Source organism: Pantherophis guttatus, chromosome 2 (assembly GCF_059756535.1).
Source record: "Pantherophis guttatus breed Tessera chromosome 2, ASM5975653v1, whole genome shotgun sequence".
Taxonomy (NCBI): domain Eukaryota; kingdom Metazoa; phylum Chordata; class Lepidosauria; order Squamata; family Colubridae; genus Pantherophis; species Pantherophis guttatus.
This window is the reverse complement of record NC_142064.1, coordinates 292890929-292915821: the sequence shown is the minus strand read 5'-3', so window position 1 is coordinate 292915821 and position 24893 is coordinate 292890929. Positions and strand designations below refer to the sequence as shown.

At 46.8% G+C, this 24893-nt stretch overlaps 1 protein-coding gene across 1 annotated transcript in view; it reads left to right on the top strand.

Moving 5' to 3' along the window:
• Window positions 1-623: 623 nt before the first annotated feature.
• The window catches only part of LOC117659899 (uncharacterized), a 47169-nt gene continuing 22899 nt past the window's right edge, over window positions 624-24893 (top strand). The window contains 6 exon segments of the mRNA XM_087885416.1: window positions 624-1459; window positions 3215-3819; window positions 4048-4162; window positions 4279-4346; window positions 9662-9791; window positions 22085-24258. Coding sequence (XP_087741542.1) covers window positions 3406-3819; window positions 4048-4162; window positions 4279-4346; window positions 9662-9791; window positions 22085-24258 — 2901 coding nt within the window. The 5' untranslated portion in view covers window positions 624-1459; window positions 3215-3405.

The window sequence follows — 24893 nt, the reverse complement described above, 5'->3', positions numbered from 1 at the left end:
TTATATGTTTTAGCCTCCCTTTGTTGCTCTTCTCTGCACTCTTTCTAGAGTCTCCAGATCTTATTTATTTATTTATTTATTATACAAAACACAAAGAAAAATAGAAATAGGAAATCAGGAAAAGGAGAAAGACAGGAAAAGAAAGGTACAAGAGAAAAAAGGGAGGAAAAAGAGTTGCCTTCTTTTTAGCACAGTGCAAGATTTTTTTTAAAAAGTCATTCCAGCCTGACAATTCAATCTAATACACAAAAGCAAAGTCATTTTATCTCTCTTTCCTTTGAACACTTTAAATGTGAAAATGCCCAATTTAACGGCTGGAGACGGAAAGGGCAGAATGGTCCTGAAGACCCTGTTGGCATGGCTGAGGGATGGAAGGCTCCCGCCCGAGGGCATCTGCATTCTGATTGGTTGCTGCGGGTGGAAAGGGGGCGTTTCCCATTTTCCCGCCTTTTCCTTCTGGGCGCCGTTTAAGATTTACCTCAGGATCTTCCTGACTGTCTTCTCTGCTGCGAATCTTAAATACCTTTATAGGGAAGCAAAAGTAAAAGTTTGTGTCCCTGTCTCCCTCTTCCTTTGGACAGAAACTGCCTATTTCCTCCACGTTAAACCTCTTCGGTTGCCACTTCCAGTCGGGGGTTTCTATTTTATCCCCCGAGAGTGTCGGAAGAAAAATCAGGTCCAGTCTCCTCCTCCTCCTTTTCCTCCTCCTCCTCTCCCCCTCTTCCTTCACTTCCTTCTCCCCCTCCTCCTCCTTCACCTCCTCCTTCACTTCCTTCTCCCCCTCCTCCTCCTTTTCCTCCTTCACTTCCTTCTCCCCCTCCTCCTCCCCCTCCTCCTCCTTCACTTCCTTCTCCCCCTTCTCCTCCTTCTTCTCCTCCTCCTCCTTCTCCTCCTCCACTCCTCCTTCTCCTTCACCTCCTCCTTCACTTCCTTCTCCTCCTCCTCCTCCTCCTCCTCCTTCACTTCCTTCTCCCCCCTCCTCCTCCTCCTCCTTCACCTCCTCCTTCACTTCCTTCTCCCCCTCCCCCTCCTTCTCCTTCACTTCCTTCTCTCCCTTCTCCTCCTTCTCCTCCTTCACTTCCTTCTCCCCCTCCTTCTCCTCCCCCTCCTCCTTCACTTCCTTCTCCCCCTTCTTCTCCTCCTCCTCCTTCCCCTCCTCCACTCCTCCTTCTCCTTCACCTCCTCCTTCACTTCCTTCTCCCCCTCCCCCTCCTCCTCCTCCTCCTCCTTCACCTCCTCCTTCACTTCCTTCTCCCCCTCCTCCACTCCTCCTTCTCCTCGTCCTTCTCCTCCTCCTCCTCCTTCTCCTTCTCCTCCTCCACTCCTCCTTCTCCTCCTCCTCCTCCCCTCCTCCTGGTCCTTCACCTCCTCCTTCTCCTCCTCCACTTCTCCTCCTCCTTCACCCCCTCCTCCTTCTCCCCTCCTCCTCCTCCTCCTTCACTTTTAAATGAAAATCGAGGTAGGTGATCCTTTCAAGTTTTTCTCAGTGGTTTTCCTTCCGGATTTATCAGTGGTAAATTAATGGGCTCTTTGCGCTTCCTCTTCCACAGCCGAAATAGGCAGATTCCTGGGGAAAAGCTCCAGATCTGCCCTTTTAGACGGGGAAAATGTCTTCCGAGCAAGAGGGACGCGGGTTTCAAGGAGGGAAATCGCCTTTTTCTCCCGTAAAGCGAAGCGGCGCCTTTCCCGAGAGAGCCGAGCGGAGGATTCCCGCAGGAAGGGGGAGGGGAGGCTGGGCTAGGTGGGATCCCTGACGATCTCCTCCGCCTCTTCCTGGCTTAGCTGAGGGTTTCCCGTGGCTTCCCTCCAGATATGGGGTGCCTGTCCCGTCACCCCCAAGTCTTCCCTGGCTGCGGGGCTGCCCCTCCCCTCTTCTCAGCCAGCGCAGAAACTCTTCCCACGGCAGAAATCTTCATCTGTGAAAGCAACGGGGGTGGGGGGGTTGGAGGGGGAGGGGTGTCCTGGCCAGATGCTTCAGCCCCAGAGGAGGAATCGGGGCTCTGAATTGGGGGGAGGAAGCCTTTTTTTCTTTGACTTTTGAGATTGGGAGGGGCCAGATGGAGGCCCCCATCACCGTCCAGTGGGGTAAGTCCCTCCCCTCCTGATCTGGGGACCCCATTCTGCCCTGTGAAGGGGGAGAGACCCTCCCTGTGGGGGAAACCTGAATGGACCCTCTTGGGGGAAGTTGGGCCTGATCCTCCTGCTCAGGTGAGGCTCCTTCTCCTTCCCCAGAGCCCCGTTCCTCCACCTCTGCCAGGAGCAAACTCTGGATGGAGACTCTAGAAAGAGTGTAGTGAAGAGCAACAAAGATGGAGGCTAAAACATATTAAAAAACAGTTGCTGGAACTGGATATTTTCTAGTCTGATGAACAGAAGGACGAGGGGAGACATGATGGCATCTTCCCATAACTCAGGGGCTGCCAGAAAGAATATTGCTTTTTTCTTTTCTTTTCTTTTCTTTTCTTTTTTCTTTTATATTCTTTATTCTATTCTCTTCTATAAATAAGGAGCAGGCCGAATGAGAGAGATGGAGGTGGAGTTGCACTATATAGAAGAAATAACCAAACCACTCTGGAAACGCAACAGAAGAAAGGCGAAAACTTCCTTCAATGCATTTGGGTTGATATAAAAGGGGGAAAAGAAGGTCAAAGCCTTTGACAGGGAGCCATTGGGAGGGGCATTTCCTCCTACTCCCAAGCCTATCCTCCCCTCCCTCTCCCTTCCCCTCAGACGCTCTCCTCTACCATCCAGGCACTTTGCCCCGAATCCACCAGGGGGCGCCTCCACCAAGGGAAGGGAACTCCAGGCACTTCCCCATTGGTCCACTTGGAGCCTTGCCTCTCTAGGACGCCGCACTAGCTCTCCTTAACCCTGGAGGAGGCGGAGAGGCTGCGGGAGAGTCTGGCGGGGGGGACATACAGAGGTGCCTCTGGTGAGGGGGGGGCTCTTCCCGGGTCCCATGCTCCCCAACCGCCCTCTCCGTGCAGGGGGAAGCAGGGATGCCGGGAAGGTGGTGGGGATCCGTGGAAGAGCCCGAGTGGGGGGAGATAAGCGGGGCGGCCTCTCCAGCTGCCTCCTTCCCGGCCCTGCTTGATGGGACCTGGGCCCTGCGGTGGGATGAGCCGCTTGGGGCTCCGGGGAGGTTGGGGGAAGGTCGCTCAGTGGCTGAATTCCACTTTCTAATTCTTGGCATTTCTTTTTCTTCTCATCTCAGATACAGAAACTGGAAGCCATTTGTGGTCTTTGCAAGGCAAACTTTCCTCTTGGGGGAAGAAGAAAAAGAGCGGAATCCCTTGCAGGGATCAGTCCTGCAGCACCAGAAATGTTCCCGTGAAGGAAAAGGCATCTGGAGACCCACCAGAGTCCTTGGAGCCATTTGGAGTTGCTCTGCAGGACAGAGAAAGGATGGAGACACAACCTTTTGCAAAGGAGGGAGCCGGAAAAGGCCCTTCAGCTGCTCAGCCTGGGAAGGGGGCGAAGCTCTGGACAAGAACTGGGCAGAAGATCCTGGAGGAAGAAACCATCCTCCCTTCAGAAGTTCCGCCCTGGACCTCCATCCAATACCAGGAGGCTGAGGGTCCCCGAGGACTTTGCAGCCGACTCCATGGCTTTTGCAGGCGATGGCTGAGACCAGAGAAGAACACCAAAGCCCAGATGCTGGACCTGGTGGTTCTGGAGCATCTCCTGTTCCTTCTGCCCCCAGAGATGGAGGGCTGGGTGCGGGAGTGTGGAGCAGAGACCAGCTCCCAGGCGGTGGCCCTGGCGGAAGGCCTACTCCTAAGCCAGGTGGAGGAGCAGAAGGAGCAGGTCCAGTTGCAGGTGAGAGACTTTAGGGAGCTCAGAAGGGAATAGAGAAAGTGTTTGAATACTTCACCCTCCTTTCCAAACTTCTCTGGCATTCATCATATGTGGTAATTGTTCCCTTGTTTTCTCACTCAACCTGACAGATGGATATTGGGGGCTTTGAAGTGGCGTTCTGAATATAGGAATCCACTTTACGTCGTGTGATGTACATTAATTCTGCTTCTTCCTTCCTCCTACTGGAAGTGCTGCACTGTGGAGATCAGAGATCCTGAGGGAAAGAAGAACCCATCAAATCCCCCTCAGGAGCTATTTTTCAGGAGGATCCCTTGGGAAGATCCAAGTCAGGACATCTCAGGAGGTAATGGAAGATCCTCCGATTTCCTATCTATCTTAACTTCGCTATCTCTTCTTTTCTATAGAATATCTCCTTCTATTTTGTTAATGATGCATTTTGAAATTATTTATTCCTTACAGAGAAACAAAGAATGAAGCTTTCTGGTTTTTATGACAGAGATGAACCAGTAGTTGAACCTCCAAATCAAGTAAGAAAGGAAAAATTTATTAGATTTCTATTCTCCCTTCAGGAAGTGAAGTGGGTGTGCAGAGGGCTCCCTCGTTCTATTTCCCCCCCTTGTTTGGCCTGGATTATTTTTGTGTTCTTCTACAACATGGAGAGCAGAATAACAGGTTCAAGTTCCTGTCAGCCAGCATAGCTTCCTCTGGTTATCTTGTTCTGTTAAGTACTCCACCAACTGAGTTCACAAGAAACAATTTTTAAAAAGTCCTTCATGAAATAGGAATCAACGTATCATAGTGGCAGGACCTGCTAGAGAGCCATTTTTTGGGTAATTTTTTGACTCGGAATTGTGCAAGGCTAATGAAAAATAAATAAATAGTCACATTGCCACATTACCATTTTTAAAAAGCCTCATTTATAACCTCTGGTTTTCTCTTCTTTCTTTTCTTGCTTTCAGCCAATGGCTCAGACTACTAGATCAATCAAAGATAGACAGAGCGATAGGTCAGTTGATCCAGAAATAGGATTACTTTGCTGAAAGGCACTGAAGGCTTTGCAGAATCAATCAACTTGATAAAACTTCCCCAAATATTTTTTCAGTGAAAGCAATTTTCAGTTGATTTCATTTTGTTAGATGGGGCCCAATCTGTCGATCCTTCTATATCTGGAGCTTATCTTCTGGAGTGTTGGTATTCCTGTCAATTTGGTCTTGTCTGCAAATTTGATGAGCTCCCCTTCTAATGAGGTATTAGAGAAAGCCAAAATGCCAAATTCGTGGATGGAGGCATATATAACATTAATCCCCAAAGAAAGTACTGAATTTATTCAAAATTATAGGACAATCTTGCTGTTAAATATCGACTACAAAATCCTGGCAATAATAGCAGAAAGATTAAAAAAGATATTAAACAAAATTATTCATTCGGATCAAAATGGGTTTCTACCAATCGACAAATTAAAAACAATACAAGGATTATTATGAACATTTTAGAATATTATGAGGCCCATCCAGAAAAACAATTGGCAGTAATAATGGTAGATGCACAAAAGACAACTAGAATTAACAGTTTTTAATTAATCGGGATGAAATTTGGCGAAAAATTTATAGAAATAATTAAGGCAATTTACTAAAAGCAGACAGCAAAAATTATGGTCAATGGAGATCTTACAGAAAAAGTCAACATAAATAAAGGGGTCAGACAAGGCTGTCCATTATCTCCCCTTTTATGCATCCTTTCATTAGAAATACTGGCGCAGGCAAGGGGAAATTTAGAAGAATACAATCCTTCCAGATTGGGAACTTTACCACAAGTAATGTCATAGCTCAGAGAATGGATAAATCTAAAAAATGGAAGAATTTTAACAATTGAGGGGCATGGCTTACAGAAAGGTTGGCATTCCTTCATCTGGGATGGAAAAGACACAGCCCATAAGTACTTCCAGAGGCATCAAGCGAGGGAAGTACTGCTAGAAACGTGGATTAATTTAAAAATTAAAAGGAACTTTTATTCAAAAATCCCATGGTGGGTGTCGACAATGGAAGCCTTGGTCTACCCCAATTTAATTGACTTTAATAAAATAGCAACATATAAGGAATTGTTAGATGGAGTAGGGAATTTGAAATCTAGACAAAAATTATTGGAAGAAGGAATTAAAATTGATTGGTGGCCCTATTTACAAATCCAAACAAAATACAAAAAAGACATAGAAGTATATGGATTCCAAACGGACCAAGAAATGGATAAAATATTAATCGGGATCGATGAGAAAATAATCACCAAAACATATAAACGTCTCCTTCAATTCAAAATGGAGGAAGAAACGGTAAAGGAAACGATGATAATTTGGGCGAAAAATTTTGGGTATAATATTGAATTAGAGTATTGGGGAAAATTATGGGGAACATTTTATTTAGCGTATGGCTGGTCACACACAATATTAAAAACACTTCATTTTTACAGGTTAAAACAATTAAGACAATCCAGGGGAGCGGACCTGGCAGGTATTACAGAGACTTGGTTGGGCCAGAAGGGGGAGGTCCCCCTCGTTGAAATGTGCCCACCAGGTTTCCATGCATTCCATCAGCCGAGGTCAGAGGGGAGGACTTGGTTTTTGTCTCTGGACAAAAACACGCTGGATTTGGTTTTTGTCTCCGGACAGTGGTTGAGTGATCTTGAGATAGGGGATATAGTCACTGAGCCCTTGTCATGGTCTGATCACTTTCTCCTTCGTCTCGACCTTCAAACCGCTGCACCCCGCCACAGGGAGCCGGAGCCGGTAAGATGGTTCTGCCCCAGGCGCCTGATGGAACCCGACAGGTTCCAGATGTAGCTTGGGCCATTTCCTGAGGCTCTGGCACACGCCTTGACTGGAGACCTAGTGGCCGCCTGGGATAGGGCGGCCACTGGAGCTCTGGACCGGGTTGTACCTTTGCGGCCTCTGACCCGGCGCCAATCTCATTTCGCTCCTCGGTTCACTGAGGAGCTGAGGGAGTTGAAGCGCCGGAAAAGACACCCTGGAGGGCCAGTCTTTCTGAATCGGACCGGACACTGGTAAGATCTCATATTAGGAATTACCTAGTGGCGATAAAAGCAGCAAAATGTAGTTATTTGGCTGCTCTTATTGCGTCATCAATAATCGCCTGGCCGCTGTTTAGGGTGATCCCCTCCCTGCTCCACCAGGAAGCGTGGGAGGACCCCTTGGAGGGTAGAGCCGAGGATTTTGTTCAAGTGTTGAGTGACAAAATCACTCAGATTCGGGAAGATCTGGACTCTGACTGGGTAGTCTCAGGGGGAGGGACTGGGGCAGGTCTTGAGAATGTTATCTGGGATGAGTTTGATCCTGTGACCCCTGAGGACGTGGACAGGATTCTGGGTAGACTGAACGCGACCACTTGTTTATTGGACCCGTGTCCCTCCTGGTTAGTGCTGGCTTCCCAGGAGGTGACACGAGGATTATATCCCATGGCTCCAGGGGATTATAAATGCTTCGTTGGGTGAGGGTGACTTTCCCACCGCCTTGAAAAAGGCGGTGGTGAGGCCTCTCCTCAAGAAGCCTTCCCTGGACCTGGCAATGTTGGTTAATTATCGTCCGGTCTCCAACCTTCGTTTTGTGGCGAAGGTTGTTGAGAGTGTAGTTGCACAACAGCTCCCCCAGCACCTGGATGAAACGACGTATCTAGACCCGTACCAGTCGGGCTTCAGGCAGGGGTACAGCACAGAAACGGCATTGGTCGCGTTGGTGGATGATCTCTGGGGGGCTCGGGACAGGGGGTGCTCCTCAGTCCTGGTCCTGTTAGACCTCTCAGCGGCTTTTGATACCATCGACCATGGTATCATGCTGCACCGGTTGGAAGAGTTTTTTTTTATTATTATTTCTATACCGCCCTTCTCCCGAAGGACTCAGGGTGATGTACAGCCTGATTAAAAGCACAAGACAAACAGAATTTAAAAAATAATTAAAATTATTAAATAAAAGGCTCAATTATAAAACCCCAATTTAAAATCCCATTTTTAAAACCAATTAAAACCAATTAAAATCTTTACATTGATAGCCCCGCCTGGCGGAACAACAAGGTTTTGAGGGCACAGTGAAATACACAGAGATCAGAGATTTTACGAATTTCTGGGGGCAGTTCATTCCAAAGGGCAGGGGCTCCCACAGAGAAGGCCCTCCCCCTGGGTGTCGCCAGCCGACATACTTTGGCCAATGGCACCCTGAGGAGACCCTCTCTGTGGGAGCGGACTGGCCGGTGGGAGTTAGGGGTGGGAGGCACTGTGTTGCGGTGGTTCTCCTTTCTCTCTGACCGGTCGCAGTCTGTGTTGACAGGGGGGCAGAAGTCGACCCCGAGGCCCCTCTTATGTGGGGTGCCATAAGGGTCGGTCCTCTCGCCCCTCCTGTTCAACATTTATGTGAAGCCGCTGGGCGAGATCATCCGTGATTTCGGGGTGAAGTACCACCTGTACGCTGATGACACCCAGCTGTACATCTCCATCCCGGATCACCCCAACGATGCCCTTGAAGTGATGTCGCAGTGCCTGGAGGCGTGCGGATCTGGATGGGGAGGAATAGGCTCAGGCACAACCCATCCAAGACCGAGTGGCTGTGGTTTCCGATGTCCCGATATAGTCAGTTGGTGAGGAGAGGGCTCGCAACTTGGGCGTCCTCCTGGATTCATGGCTGTCTTTAGAAGAGCATTTGACGGCCGTGACCGGGAGGATTTTTCATCAGGTTCACCTGATTCGCCAGTTGCACCCCTTTCTGGATCAGGACTCCCTACACACAGTCACTCATGCCCTGGTCACTTCCCGCCTGGACTATTGCAAGGCTCTCTACATGGGGCTCCCCTTGAGGAGCACCCGGAGGCTCCAACTGACGCAGAGTGCGGCTGCGCGGGTGGTTATGGGAGCAACATGGCGCTCCCGTGTGACACCTGCGCGAGCTGCACTGGCTCCCGGTGGTCTTCCGGGTGCGCTTCAAGGTTTTGGTCACCACCTTTAGAGCGCTCCATGGCTTAGGACCTGGTTATCTACGGGACCGCCTACTACCACAAAGAGCCTCCCACCAGCCGGTACGCTCTCATAGAGAGGGGTTCCTCCAGGTGCCATCAGCCAAACAATGTCGACTGGCAGCCCCCAGGGGGAGGGCCTTCTCTGTGGGGGCACCCACTATCTGGAACGAGCTCCCCCCGGAGATACGGAGGATCCCGGATCTGCGCCCTTTCCGTCGTGCTCTTAAGACCCTCCTATTCCAGCAGGCCGGCCTGGCCTAATTTTCTCCCCTTTCTTTTAAATTTAAATTTAAATTTAAATTTGTTTTAAATTATTGGTATTTTTAATTGTCTCGGGCTTAATTATTTAATTCTGTTTTAATTTATGTTTTTTAACTTTTATATTTATGTATTTTATTCTGTGCCTGTTCACCGCCCTGAGTCCTTCGGGTGTAGGGCGGTATATAAATTTAATTAAAAAAAAAAAAAGACTGAGGGGAAACGATTTATTACGAAACATGGAATAGATGGTATAGCTTTCTGGAGAAAGAATCTAAAATCAATGTATAAATGTATAAACGTAAGAGAAGATATTATAGAGGAATGAAATATTTAATGTGTAATAGATATGTATATATTGTAGTGAATATATGAATTAGTAAGTAATACATAAAATGTATGTGTTTATAGTTGTTCAAAAGACAAAATAGATATTACCAAAGATGCCGGTATCAGAAAGCTGTAAAAATGTAACAAAGTTGTAAATACTGAATAAATTAAAAAAAAAAAAAAAAAAAAAAGATCAACAGATTTTGCGAATCCTCCTGTTCTGTTCTTTTTTCCATGTTCAGGGGAGTCTTGTGTCCTTCGAGGAGGTGGCTGTGTCGTTCTCTGAGGAGGAATGGTCTCAGCTGGATCCTGATCAGAAAGTGCTGCATTCGGAAGTCATGCTTGAAAACCATAGGAACGTGGCCTCTCTGGGTAAGAGTTCTCTAGTCCCCAATCAGAGAGTTCAAGAATGTGGATTATAGTTAGCTTTTTTATTAAAAAACCACTAATCAGATATTGTCTCCTGGGAGGGAGAAGGAAAGGATCTTCTCGTGCTCCAAGGAAGGAAAGAGTCAATGTCTCTTTGCTTAGGTGCTTTCTGTGTCATTTCTTATCTGTATTTTTCCATTTCTATTTTAACTTACCTGTGGGGGCTGAGAAGAACGAGGTGTGCTTTTATGTGTCCTCTGGAGGTCATGTGAGAGGAGTGTGTTGTCATTTGTCCTCTGAAACCTCCCCAAATTGTGTGAGAACAGAACTTTCACACTTAGCCCATGGCAGAGCATTCTCCCAATCCAATTCAAGCATCCTAGGGTACAGGTTATAGGTTCACACTTAACGCATGACAGCAAAGGCGCTGCAACTTTCCTACCTATTCCCCCACCCCACCCTGCTGGGACTCACACTTTCCCCACCCAAAAAGGGGGTGGAAATATCTGTGCGTCTTATAGAGCGTATAGGGGGCTGGTTTTGGCCTCCCAAACCCTCCACACGTCCCCTTTTTGTCCTCCCTGGCGTCCAGAAGAACTCTGCAGACCAAAAACGGACCTGCTTTTGGCCTCCGGAGGCGTCTGCAGGCGCCGTTTTTGGTCTCCCCAGAGGCTTCCCTGGAGGCTTAAAACGGGACATGCAGAGGGTTTGGGAGGCCAAAAATGAGCCCGTTTTTGGCATGCAGACTGTTTCTGGAAGCTGGAGAGGGCAAAAACGGGACGCTCACAGACTTTATTTTTCTTGTTTTGCTTCTCTAAACCTTTGCTTCGGTCTTATGGTCCGAAAAATACGGTACCTTGCGACGATGTGGCAAAGGTTTCTTTGCCTACTTTAGTGCATTTGCAGAAAAAAGGCCTAAAATATTGAGAGATACACAAGATCAGTAGTGGGAAATCTAACACTATTGATCTCACGTGATCTCGCACTACAGTGCTTTAGGCCTATGTTCTCTGCTAACCAGGGCCTGCACGAGGTCCAGGGCAAAATGCTTTGCAAAGAGAGTGTTATGTCCTTATAAGGACACCCGCCGGTGATTGGCTAATCCACCGGCGGGAAAATCAAGATCTGTCATTGGGCGGCTGAGTCTGCCGGAGCGTATTTAAAGAGCCCCGGCAGCACAGCCGCTCGTCTTTTTCTTGTGTTTGAATAAAGTGCTGAATTGGACCAGAGCTGGTCGCGTCTTGCTTTCCCTGCGCCGATCTAACACTGGCGACGAAGGACTAGAACCAAGCAACGAACCTCGTGGCGCGAAGCCAACTTCAAGAGCCAAGTCACTTAGCAGCTGAAGTCACTGGTAGGCATTTCCAGAGGCATGGCAGCAGCTGAAGTCACATTGCCAGCCCTTGCTCCTTTCCGCCCAGGGAAGGACAAGTGGAAATCATATGTGGTCAAATTCCGGCAATACCTGAGAGGCAACAACATCAGGGATGCCAACGACGACCACAAGAAGGGCATTTTCCTGGCCAACTGCGGCTCAGAAGTCCTCGACATGGCCATCGATCTGGTGGCACCATGGGACATCGAGGAAGTGCCATGGACGGACCTGCTGCAGATCCTGCAGGACCATTATGCCCCAACGGGAACACCGGTGGCAAACCGGTTCACCTTCCACCAGAGGGACCAGAAGGAAGGTGAGACCATCAAGGAGTTCGTGGCCGCCCTGCGCCAAATCGCAGCCAGCTGTGAATTCGACCACGTGGACAATGCCATAGCTGACTGCGTGGTTTTTGGCATGAGGGACAGAGCCCTTCAGAAAAAGTTCCTGAGCAGGAAAAAGCTCGTGCTCAAGGATGTGGTGGAGGAAGCTACCGCATCCGAAATCTCCGAGAAAGCAGCAGCCGCAGTGATCCGGGCGAAGGGAATCCAAAAGATTCGCAGTGCCACACAGTCATCGACTGAGGATTCCACAGCTGGCTCGGAGTTGGAAGAAGAATCGGCCGTCCACAAGGTCTCCAGACCCCCGAAGCGGGAAACCGCTCAGAAAAGCTACAAGGGGGAGCGCTGTGCCAGCTGCAGAGGGGACCATGCCAGGGCACACTGCAAATGGAGGGACACAACCTGCAGACGTTGCAACAGAAGGGGGCACATCGCCGAAGCGTGCAGAGCCGAGGAACCAGCCCCAGAGCCCTCCAGCCACCGACCTCGTGAAAATCGGGAGGACAACGCGAAACGGTTCTCCTACCAGTACAGACGGGGCGAGAGCGATTGGGACCCAGAGGAGAGCGGTGCACCAGATGACCATAGACCTCTCCGATGCCGCCACCGCCACCACCAAGTGCCACGTGACCATACATCTGGAGGGAACCCCGTGCTCCATGGAAGTAGATTCCGGCTCAATCTACTCCATTATGGACTGGTGAAACCTCAAGCGTATCAAGCCAGACATGCGAAAGAAGGACCTGACACCCCTACGTTCCAGGCTGGTCGATTTCAGAGGGAACCCCATCGGAGTCCTGGGGAGAACCTCACTGCAGACTTCATTCCGAGAGTTCCAAGGCAATCTCCCCATCACCATAGTCGAACACAGCCGCCCGAACCCTGCTTGGCATGCAGTAGTTCAAGCCATTAGGGCGCGGGATAAAAGGGGTTAACCAGATCCGGCAGTATGAACTCGACACCCTCCTCGAAGAGTTCAAGGAAGTCTTCGATGGTAAGCTGGGGAAATTTGTGGGAAAGCCCATTTCCTTTAATCTTGATAAGACAATTACCCCCATTAGGCTTAAGCCCCGCGGAGTTCCGTTTGCCTTGAGGCCCAAAGTAGATGCTCAGCTAGATAAGCTGATAGCCCAAGGCGTGTTGGAACCAATCGATCATGCAGCATGGGAGACGCCCATTGTGACTCCCATGAAGCATGATGGATCTGTGCGCATCTGCGCTGATTATAAATGTTCAATAAATAAGGCCCTATCGCAGAGCGCATACCCAGTTCCAGTGGTGCAACATCTGCTGCATTCACTTGGGAGTGGGACAATATTTGCCAAACTGGACCTGGCCCAGGCTTACCAGCAATTGCCAGTAGATGAAAAAACTGCAGAGGCGCAAACTATTGTCACTCATAGAGGCGCATTTAAGTGTAACCGTCTCCAATTTGGAGTCAGCGCAGCTCCAGGGATTTTCCAATCAATGATGGAACGCCTTCTCCAAGGCATTCCAGGGGTGGTGCCATACTTCGATGATGTATTAATCTCCGGGCATTCTAAAACCCAGCTACTTGAGTGACTTAAACAAGTTTTACAGCGCTTTAAGGAGAAGGGTTTAAGAGTTAGGAGAGACAAATGCATCATTGGGGTCCAGGAGGTCGAGTTCCTGGGCTATCTCATAGATGGCACTGGCATCCACCCCACCAAAGCTAAAGTTAGGGCAATCCACGAAGCTCCAGCCCCCAAACACAAAGCGGAGCTTCAAGCATTTTTGGGATTGCTGAATTTTTATGCGGTGTTCCTTAAACAAAAGGCAACAGCTGCTGAGCCACTCCATCGATTGCTGGGGAAAGCGGTTCCGTGGGGGACAGAGGAAGAAGCTGCCTTCAAGACCATCAAGGGACTCCTATCATCAGACAGCGTGCTCATCCAATACCATGAGACGCTTCCACTGCTGCTGACCTGTGATGCATCACCATATGGAATTGGCGCAGTCCTCAGCCACCAACTCCCCAACAGATCAGAGGCACCGATCACCTATTTTTCCAAGACGATGTCCAGCACCGAAAGAAATTACAGTCAGCTGGACAAGGAAGCCTTGGCCATTGTGGCTGGCGTCAAGCGCTTCCATGAATACCTGTATGGCCGGAACTTCATGGTCATCACGGACCATAAGCCACTATTGGGACTATTAGCGGGTGACAAGCCCACACCCGGTTACATGTCGCCCAGGATGACACGCTGGGCCATCTTCCTTGCCGGGTATTCTTACAAACTCGTCCACAAGCCCGGCAAAACCATCGGGAACACAGATGCCCTGAGCAGATGCCCGTCCAAGGAGCCAGTAGAAGACCCCGCACCCACCATCAGCCTCCTTCACATCGACGCCGACAGAGACTGCCCGGTGACGTCCGCCGATGTGGCAGCCCACACCCAGAGGGACCCCATACTCAAATAAGTAAGATCCTGGGTCCTGCGAGGCTGGCCAACCGAGAAACCGGCAGAAAAATTCAGCCCTTTCGCACGCAAGCAACAGGAGCTGTCCACCATGAAAGGCTGTATCCTATGGGGAGACCGGGTGCTGATTCCCAGCGCTCTGCAGAAGAAGACGCTCAAGACACTCCACAATGGACACCCTGGCATCGTGCGCATGAAAGGACTGGCACGGAGTTACGTCTGGTGGCCGTCCCTAGACAAAGACATCGAAGAGTGGGTCGCCAGATGTGACCCGTGCCAAGAGGTACGCCCTGCCCCCGCCCAAGCCCAATCATCGGAGTGGGAGATGCCCAGATGCCCATGGGCACGAATCCACATCGATTTCGTGGGTCCGATGCAGGGGCAGTACCTCTTAATTGTTGTGGACGCCTTCTCCAAGTGGCTAGAGGTCATCCCCATGGCATCTACCACTTCCGAAGCCACCATCAGGGCACTCAGGTGCCTGTTTGCCACACACAGGCTGCCGGATGTCCTGATCTCGGACAATGGACCTCAACTTACGTCCAAGTCCATGGAAGAGTTCCTGGCTGAACGGGGCATCCGCCATGCCCTCTCGGCACCCTACAGGCCAGCGGGAAACAGGCAGGCGGAACGGATGGTGAGACTCACCAAGGAGACACTCACCAAGATGGGCCCGGGCGACTGGAAGGAAAGAATTGACAACTTCCTCCTGACGCAGCACATCACACCGCATGCCACCACCCGCAAGAGCCCAGCGGAGTTGCTGATGGGCAGACGCCTGAGGTCACCCCTGGATCGACTACACCCACAGTACAACCCAGAGGTGACAGCAACGGCCAGCCGGGCACTTCGCGCTTTTGGCATAGGAGACCCGGTCTTCGCTCTCAATTTCCACGGGTCTCCGAAATGGATTAAAGCAGCAGTTCTCAACCTGGAGGTCGCGACCCCTTTGGTGGTCGAACGGCCATTTCACAGGGGTCGCCAAAGCCCTCTCTCGACCCCCCCACACGATTTCACTCACCCTCACCCTCTGCCTCTGTTGGATCTCCCAATCACCGTTCGCTTACCCCGCCCACTCCCAATCTATTGCTGCCTCCGGAGTCCCAGCTGATGGCCAGAGGGAAAAAAACTTTAAATTCTTGCCGCGGGACTTCAAAGAGCCACCCTACTCTCAGCTGTTTTGCGGAGGGCTCTGTTGCTAGCTAGCTGCAAAGAGGCAAATTCCTGGAGCAGATTTTTTTTCCCCTAGCTATGCTGACAAAGGGAAATTGAAAGTAAGCAGGGTCTTTGCTGCAATGTGACAAAATGAGGCAGAGAGATTTCTTTTTCTTTTTCCTCACCAAAAAAGGTAAGTGCAAAACTGCAAACAATGGGAAATTTAGGGCAAGAGTAAGGTGACCAGATTTTAACATTGGTAAAGGGGGACATTGTGGGCGTGGCTTATTTTGTGGGCGTGGCTAGCTGGTCATGTGACTGGGTGGGCGTGGCTAGCTGGTCATGTGACCGGGTGGCCATGGCTATGTGTATAGGGTAAGGTGAACAGATTTTAACATTGGTAAGAAGGACACCATTGTGGGCGTGACTTATTGTGTGGGCGTGGCTTGGAGGCCATGTGACTGGGTGGGCGTGGCTACCTGGTCATGTGACCGGGTGGCCATGGCTATGTGTATAGGGACTACTCAGAGGGCTGAAAAGTCATTTCTGACAGGTCCTCACACTTTTGACTGGTCCTCACACTTATGACCATCCTCACATTTATGCCCATGCAGTATTCTTAACAACCATGTCACTCATTTCACAACTGCTTCTCTTCACCATGGTGACAAGATAGGGCAAAAACGTAAAATGTGAGGACAGTCGTAAGTTCGAGGACTGGTCAAAAGTGTGAGGACCAGTCAAAAATAACTTTTTCAGCCCTCTGAGTAGTCCATATGCACAAAAGGACTAACCAGAGGGCTGAAAAAATCATTTCTGACAGGTCCTCGCACTTTTGACTGGTCCTCACACTTATGACCATCCTCACATTTATGCCCGTGCAGCATTCTTAACAACCATGTCACTCATTTCACAACTGCTTCTCTTCACCATGATGACAAGATAGGGCAAAAATGTAAAATGTGAGGACAGTCGTAAGTTTGAGGACTGGACAAAAGTGCGAGGATCAATCAAAAATAACTTTTTCAGCCCTCTGAGTAGTCCATATGCACAAAAGGACTAACCAGAGGGCTGAAAAAAGTCATTTCTGACAGGTCCTCGCACTTTTGACTGGTCCTCACACTTATGACCATCCTCACATTTATGCCCATGCAGCATCCTTAACAACCATGTCACTCATTTCACAACTGCTTCTCTTCACCATGGTGATAAGATAGGGCAAAAAACATAAAATGTGAAGACAGTCGTAAGTTCGATGACTGGTCAAAAGTGCGAGGACCAGTCAAAAATAACTTTTTCAGCCCTCTGAGTAGTCCATATGCATAAAAGGATACAGCAATAGAGAGGGATGAAGGAAGGGAAGGGAAATGAGAGTAGGAGTGAGGGTAAGAGGGGGAGGAAGAGAGGAGAAGGAGAAAGGAAGAGGAAGTAGGGAGGAGAAGAAGAGGGGGGGGAAGAGAAAGTAAGAAGGAAAGAAAAGAGAGAGGTGGTAGGTTTGAGGAGAAAGATTGCTGTGCAATAAAAAAGATTAAAGGGAAGAAAGCCAACCCCAAACAAATATAAAGATATTAAGATAAAGAATGAATGGTTAAACTTTAAAGAATAAAAGAGAACAAATATGAATAAATAGCAGTAATTAGAAACACACATACAAACATACAATTTATTTTCTTTGAACAGAGTATTTGGCCGGTTCACAAATTTAAACAGTGTTTAGTCACTTCAATTAAATTTACAATTTCTATATTTCCTTTTTGCCATATTTATTCCTCATCTATTTTTTTTAAAAAACCAATATTACCCTTCATCCTCATCTCTAATCTTAATCAAATTCAATTTTTCCCTTCTATTCTATATTATACCCCTTTCCATTGTCATCTATTTTTATATCCATCCTCACATTGTTTAATTATGTAATTATGTAATACAGTTGTTTAATACAAATTCAACATTTTAATATAAATCAATTAGTTATAAAACTATCTTTTTTGTATATTAATCAATATGAACATGAATATTCCAATTATTTCCATGCAATCCAATTTCTTACAAATCAATTAATTATTTTTACCAATAATAATAAACCAAATAATTTCCCCCATATATTCCTCTGAACCACAACTTAAACATTTCTGCTTTCAACACAATATACAATTAATAGTATCTCAATTCAATTATTACAATTCCCTAGTTAAATACAGCTTTTTTTTCTTTTGTGTTTTAAAATCTTGAACTCTCCTCCTAAATTTCCCATTTTTTGCAGTTTTTCACCTACCTTTTTTGGGGAGGAAAAATAAAAATAAAAATAAATCTCTCTCTGCCTCATTTTGTCACGTTCCACCAAAGATCCTGGTTTCAGTTTTGTTTCTGCAGCTTAGCTAGGGGAAAAAAAAACTGCTTCAGGAACTCTTTACACTGATTGCCTGTAGGGCAGCCCTTTGAAGCCCCGTGCAAGAGTTTAAACAGTTTTTTTTTCTTCTAGCCATCAGCTGGGGCTCAAGAGGCAGCGGGACTGAGGAGGCAGAATGAAAAATCGGGACTTTTTTGAAACGCCGCGGGACGCGGGACAAATTGCTAAAAAGCGGGACTGTCCCGCCAAAAGCGGGACGTCTGGTCACCTTAGGCAAGAGGAGGTTCAGGATTTTAAAACACAAAAGAAAAAAAGCTCTATTTAACTAGGGAATTGTAATAATTGAGATACTATTAATTGTATATTGTGTTGAAAGCAGAAATGGTTAAGTTGTGGTTTGGAGGAATATGTGGGGGAAATTATTTGGTTTATTATTATTGGTAAATATAATTAATGGATTTGTAAGAAATTGGATTGCATGGAAATAATTGGAGTATTCATGTTCATATTGATTAATATACAAAAAAGATACTTATATAACTAATTGATTTATATTAAAATGTTGAATTTGTATTAAACAACTGTATTAACCAATGTGAGGATGGATATAAAAATAGATGACAATGCGAAGGGGTATAATATAGAATAGAAGGGAAAAACTGAATTTGATTAAGATTAGAGATGAGGATGAAGGGTAATATTGGCTTTCTTAAAAAATAGATGAGGAATAAATATGGTAAAAAGGAAATATAGAAATTGTAAATTTAATTGAACTGACTAAATACTGTGTTGGAAGAAATATCCTTCTGGGTTCTGCTCCAAGTGGGGAATAAGACACTGGAAACATAGAGACTGCTTGGAAAGATGGTTTAATGGTGGACAGGTTCACATGGCTTGATGGGGCCCATTGTGTTAGTTTCTGTTGCTATTGTGTTGCAAATGTCCTTTGACAAAGGATTGACTTTCTGCCTCTGGCCCATTAACAAAGGGTGGGGGGCAGGAAGGTGGGAGCTGCTTTGTCTGTAAAATATGCTTCTCCATTTCTCATCCAGGGAAATATAATATTCTGCCTTTTTAATATTTCCCAAAATATTTCATTCTTCTAGGAAAGGGGTGGGTGCTAACCTCCTACAACTGTTTAAATTTGTGAACCGGCCAAATACTCTTAAAAGAAAATACGTTGTATGTTTGTATGTGTGTTTCTAATTATTGCTATTTATTCCTATTTGTTCTCTTTTATTCTTTAAAGTTTAACAATTCATTCTTTATCTTAATATCTTTATATTTGTTTGGGGTTGACTTTCTTCCCTTTCATCTTTTTTATTGTACAGCAAACTTTCTCCTCAAACCAACCACCTCTCTCTTTTCTTTCCTTCTTACTTTCTCTTCCCCCCCTCTTCTTCTCCTCCCTACTTCCTCTTCCTTTCTCCTTCTCCTCTCTTCCTCCCCCTCTTACCCTCACTCCTACTCTAATTTCCCTTCCCTTCCTTCATCCCTCTCTATTGCTGTATCCTTTTATGCATATGGACTACTCAGAGGGCTGAAAAAGTTATTTTTGACTGGTCCTCGCACTTTTGACCACTCCTCGAACTTACGACTGTCTTCACAATTTTATTTTTTATTTTTATTTTATTTTGAATTTGTATACCGCCCTTGTCCCTGAGGACTCAGGGCGGTGAACAGCCAAGTAAAAACATCAAGTACAAATATTAAAATACAGTTAAAAATATACATATATAAATTTGGCCCCGTAAATTAAAAACAATAAACAAAACACTTAAAAGCACTTAAAAAAATTTACGTTTTTGCCCTATCTTGTCACCATGGTGAAGAGAAGCAGTTGTGAAATGAGTGACACGGTTGTTAAGAATGGTACAATGGGCATAAATGATGACCAGTCATAACTGCGAAGACCGGTCAAAAGTGTGAGGACCTGACAGAAATAACATTTTTCAGCCCTCTGGGTAGTCCTTTTGTGCACAGGGACTACTCAGAGGGCTGAAAAAGTTATTTTTGACTGGTCCTCGCACTTTTGACCAGTCCTCGAATTTACGACTGTCCTCACATTTTACATTTTTTGCCCTATCTTATCACCATGTTGAGGAGAAGCAGTTGTGAAATGAGTGACATGGTTGTTAAGAATGCTGCACAGGCATAAATGTGAGGATGGTCATAAGTGTGAGGACCAGTCAAAAGTGCGAGGACCTGTCAGAAATGACTTTTTTCAGCCCTCTGAATAGTCCCTATACACATAGCCATGGCCACCCGGTCACATGACCAACTAGCCACGTTCACCCAGTCACATGACCTCCAAGCAACACCCACAAAATAAGCCAAGCCCACAGAACAGGTAGTAAAAAAATTTAGAACCCACCCCTGGTTGGGGGTCACCACAATATGAGGAACTGTATTAAAGGGTCACAGCATTAGGAAGGTTGAGAACCACTGGATTAAAGGAAAGATCGAAAGCACAACCGGCCCAAAGTCCTACCGAGTGGAGCTGGAAGATGGACAGGTCTGTAGACGTCACATCGACCAGCTCCGGAAAAGTTGGAGGGGATCGGAAGGAAACCAGCCAGACGAGGTGGGCCTACAACACCCCGGTGAGGTAGGCCTGCAACACCCCGACGAGGTAGGCCTGCGACACCCCGACGAGGTAGGCGTACCACACCCCGACGAGATAGGCCTGCAACACCCCAACGAGGTAGGCGTACCACACCCCGACGAGTAGGCGTACCAAACCCCGACGAGGTCGACAGATGCCATTACCGTGAGCTGAACCGTCGACAGTCCAGAGTGGTAGACCGGTACCTACGGCCTGAGGGACAGCGACACCAACCCCGCGAGGCAGGCACCCGCCACTCCAGGGAGAGGGACCGCCAACGCAGCCTGGAGGGAGACCGGGAACGACCCGGGGTGGAGAATCTCAACCCCCCCAGCAAAGGCAACCAACAACACCCCAGCCAGGGAGGCCTCCGCTCCAGGCCAGTAGACCGGGGACAACCAAGCGAGGGAGGCACACAACACCCCAGCAGAGCCAGCCAGCCAGCGACCGACCGGTGAGGGAGACCTCGACCAACAACCTGACCAGGTTGACCAGCACCAACCCTGCGAAGTCGACTTGCACCCACCCGACCGAGGAGGCGAACAACATCCTGGCGAGGTCGACCACAACCAACACCGACATCAACGGGAGCCGCAGAAGCATAAGAAAACACCAGTGGACTTACCGGGTTTCGGACGGCACCCACCGGACAGCAGCGATGTCCGAGCGCGAGGTTCCAGAGACTCCGGGCAAGGGAAGGACCGGCGACACCAGCAGGAAGATCCAGACGTTGTGGCCGGAGGTGCTGGGACGGATCCCGCACACTCGACGGCCGGACTCTGGGCTGCTCCAGCCAGGGAGCCGGAGAGGACAGGAGCTTCGCCCACCCAGGTCAGCGGCGAAGCTCAGAGTGAACTGTGCAGGTCTTCCAGGACGGTCAGGCATTCCGCCTACCTGCGTGACTTCGTAACGTATATAGACTTTAATGGACAACTTTCAGACTAAGGGGGGAGGAGTGTTATGTCCTTATAAGGACACCCGCCGGTGATTGGCTAATCCACCGGCGGGAAAATCAAAGATCTGTCATTGGGCGGCTGAGTCTGCCGGAGGGTATTTAAAGAGCCCCGGCAGCACAGCCACTCGTCTTTTTCTTGTGTTTAAATAAAGTGCTGAATTGGACCAGAGCTGGTCGCGTCTTGCTTTCCCTGCGCCGATCTAACAGAGAGGGAAGGCCTCTTCGTTTTCAAACACTTTTGCACTGAATCTCGTGAAGTCCTCCGTTTATAAAAGAATGCAGGCCTAAAGTACTGGGTCTGAGATCACGCGAGATTAATAGCCTGAGGTCTTGCACTCCTGGTCTCGTGTGATCTTGCACTAAAGTAGTTTAGGCCTTCCATTCTCTGCGAACAGATGCCTGTACCAGATCCGGCCAAAGAGCCCTTCCAAGCCGATGGGACATTGGGGCAGCGAAATAGCCATTCTTGAAACCTCCCAACCTTTCCAGTCTCAGCACGAAGAGCGCTTACAAGCCAATGGGAGGCTTCAGCAAGGGATTTCGCTCCAAAGTCTCATCACTGGGATCAAGGAATGGGCCGAGCGGGGGTCCCGCTCACCAGACAGACACTGTGGAGCAGCTGCCCCAAGGTACACTGTGGAAGAAAGTGTTTGTTTCAAAATTGTTTCATTTCTCACAGGTCTTTGGTGAAATTAACCCACTCCAATAATTCTAAAGTTTTCTCCTAATTCCTCCTTGGATGTTTCTCCTGATTATTCCTTAACTCAAAACTGATTCTGAGTGAGATTTGCTTATATATAGATAATTATAAAGAAAGAGATGTTTTCTAGATATTTCCAAAGCTTTCTGGACTCATGAGTCCTCGGAGAGGGGCGGCATATAAATTGAAACAAATAAAATAAATAAAATAAATGAATATAGAAATCATACTGTCCATATCACACCCCTGTAGGCATGCAAACATACAACCTAATAGAATTTTGGAGAAATTCAGAAGGAAATTCAGTTGACTTTCTACACTTTGATCTTTTTCTCTAACCTTGTTATCATTTTCTTTTCCTTTTTGCTTCGAAGGTAATAATGGGCAGGAGAATCAAGATTCCTGTGAACTGTTCCAAGTGATCAATGCTAAAGATGAAAGGGAGAAGTTTGGAATTCAAATGGAATTCGAAAGCCATGAGAGAAACCACTCAAAGAATTGGAATCAGGAAAGCTCATCTTCCACTGATGCTCCGATGCAAGACTTTCTTGCCCAACAAGAGAAAATAAGGAAAAAATATACCGGAAAAAGTGTGAAACTAATCAAAGCTAAAGTACAAATAAATGAACAGGATGTAACCCTAAACAAAGGAGGAGATGCTATAAGAAGACACAACAGACAAAATTACAATGGGACATTCATTCTTTCTCTTGGAAATAACTTCCTTACATCTCAAAAAGCTATTGACACAAAAGAGAAGACATATAAATGTTTGAAATGTGGAAAATGTTTTAGAAAAAGGTGGCATCTTATTTCCCATGAAAGGATTCACACTGGGGAGAAGCTCTACAAATGCAACGAGTGTGGAAAGACCTTTTCTCAGAGCAATACACTCACTATCCATAAAAGGATCCATACAGGGGAGACGCCGTATAAATGCACGGAGTGTGGAAAGACCTTTGCATATAATAGTGGCCTTAGAAGACACAAAAAGCTTCACACAGGAAAGAAACCATATAAATGCATGGAGTGTGGAAAGAGCTTTGCTCACAAAAGTTATCTTATTTTCCATAAGAGGATCCATACAGGGGAGAAACCATATAAATGCATGGAGTGTGGAAAGACCTTTACTCATAACAGTAATCTTACTTCCCATAAAAGGATCCACTCGGGAGAGAAGCCATATAAATGTATGGAGTGTGGAAAGACCTTTGCTCATAGCAGTACACTTACTTTACATAAGATGATCCACACAGGGGAGAAGCCATTTAAATGCATGGAGTGTGGAAAGACCTTTGCATATAATAGTGGCCTTAGAAGACACAAAAAGCTCCACACAGGGGAGAAACCATATAAATGCATGGAGTGTGGAAAGAGCTTTGCTGATAAACGTGATCTTATTTCCCATAAGAGGATCCACACAGGGGAGACGCTGAATAAATGCATGGAATGTGGAAAGACCTTTGCTAAAAGAGATCATCTTATTTCCCATAAAAGAATCCACACAGGGGAGAAACCATTTAAATGCATGGAATGTGGAAAGACCTTTGCTAAAAGAGATCATCTTATTTCCCATAAAATAATCCACACAGGAGAAAAACCGTTTAAATGCATGGAATGTGGAAAGACCTTTGCTAGAAGAGTTACTCTTATTTCCCATAAAAGAATCCACACTGGGGAGAAGCCATATAAATGCATGGAATGTGGAAAGACTTTTGCTCATAGCAGTACACTTACGATCCATAAAAGGAACCATACAGGGGAGAAACCATATAAATGCATGGAATGTGGAAAGACCTTTGCTAGAAGAGTTACTCTTATTTCCCATAAAAGAATCCATACAGGAGAGAAGCCATATAAATGCATGGAGTGTGGAAAGACCTTTGCTCATAGATGTAGTCTTATTCCCCATAAAAGAAGCCATACAGGAGAGAAGCCATATAAATGCATGGAGTGTGGAAAGACTTTTGCTCAGAGCTGTAGCCTTATAAATCACAAAAAGATCCACACAGGAGAGAAACCATTTAAATGCATGGAATGTGGAAAGACCTTTGCTAAAAGAGATCATCTTATTTCCCATAAAAGAATCCACACAGGAGAGAAACCATTTAAATGCATGGAATGTGGAAAGACCTTTGCTCAAAGCTGTAGCCTTATAAATCACAAAAAGATCCACACAGGAGAGAAACCATTTAAATGCATGGAATGTGGAAAGACCTTTGCTAAAAGAGATCATCTTATTTCCCATAAAAGAATCCACACAGGGGAGAAGCCATATAAATGCATGGAATGTGGAAAGACTTTTGCTCATAGCAGTACACTTACGATCCATAAAAGGATCCATACAGGGGAGAAACCATATAAATGCATGGAATGTGGAAAGACCTTTGCTCAAAGAGCTTATCTTATTTCCCATAAAATGATCCACACAGGGGAGAAGCCATATAAATGCATGGAATGTGGAAAGACTTTTGCTCAAAAAGGTAGTCTTACTTATCATAAAAGGATCCACGCTCGGGAGAAACTATATTGCAACAGCAATTCCACTTAGACTTATATACCACTCCACAATGCTTTACCATAGTCTCTGAGCAGGTTACAAAGTCAGCATATGTTCCCCAGCAATCTGGTTCCTCATTTTAACGACCTCAGAAAGATGAAAGACTGAATCAACCATGAGCCGATCAGGATCGAACTCCTGCCTGTGGGCAATTAGCCTGTTGTACTGCATTCTAACCACTGACCCACCCTGTCTCTATAGATTTGTATGTGTATGCATATTGTGCCTTTCTGATCCAAATGAGACAAGGTTGAATCCAACAAAATGAAAGTTAAAGTGGAGAAAAGTAAGATTCTACACCTGGGCAGGAAAAACAGATTACATGAAACCTGGCTCAAAAACAGTAATTGTGAGGGGGACCTTGGGAGTCCGAATGGATTAAACGTGTATGTGGCAGCAGGCAAAAAAAGCTAATATAATCCTTGATTGTACAAACAGAGGCATAGAATCACAATCACATTAAGTATTAGTACTGTTTTTTAAAGCCTTAGTAAGACCACACCTGGAATACTGCATCCACTTTTGGTCATCACATTACAAAAAAGATGTTTAAGCTTTGGAGAAAGTGCAAAGAAGAGCAGCTAAGTTGATTAAAGGCCTGAAGACTGAAGAACGGTCACAGG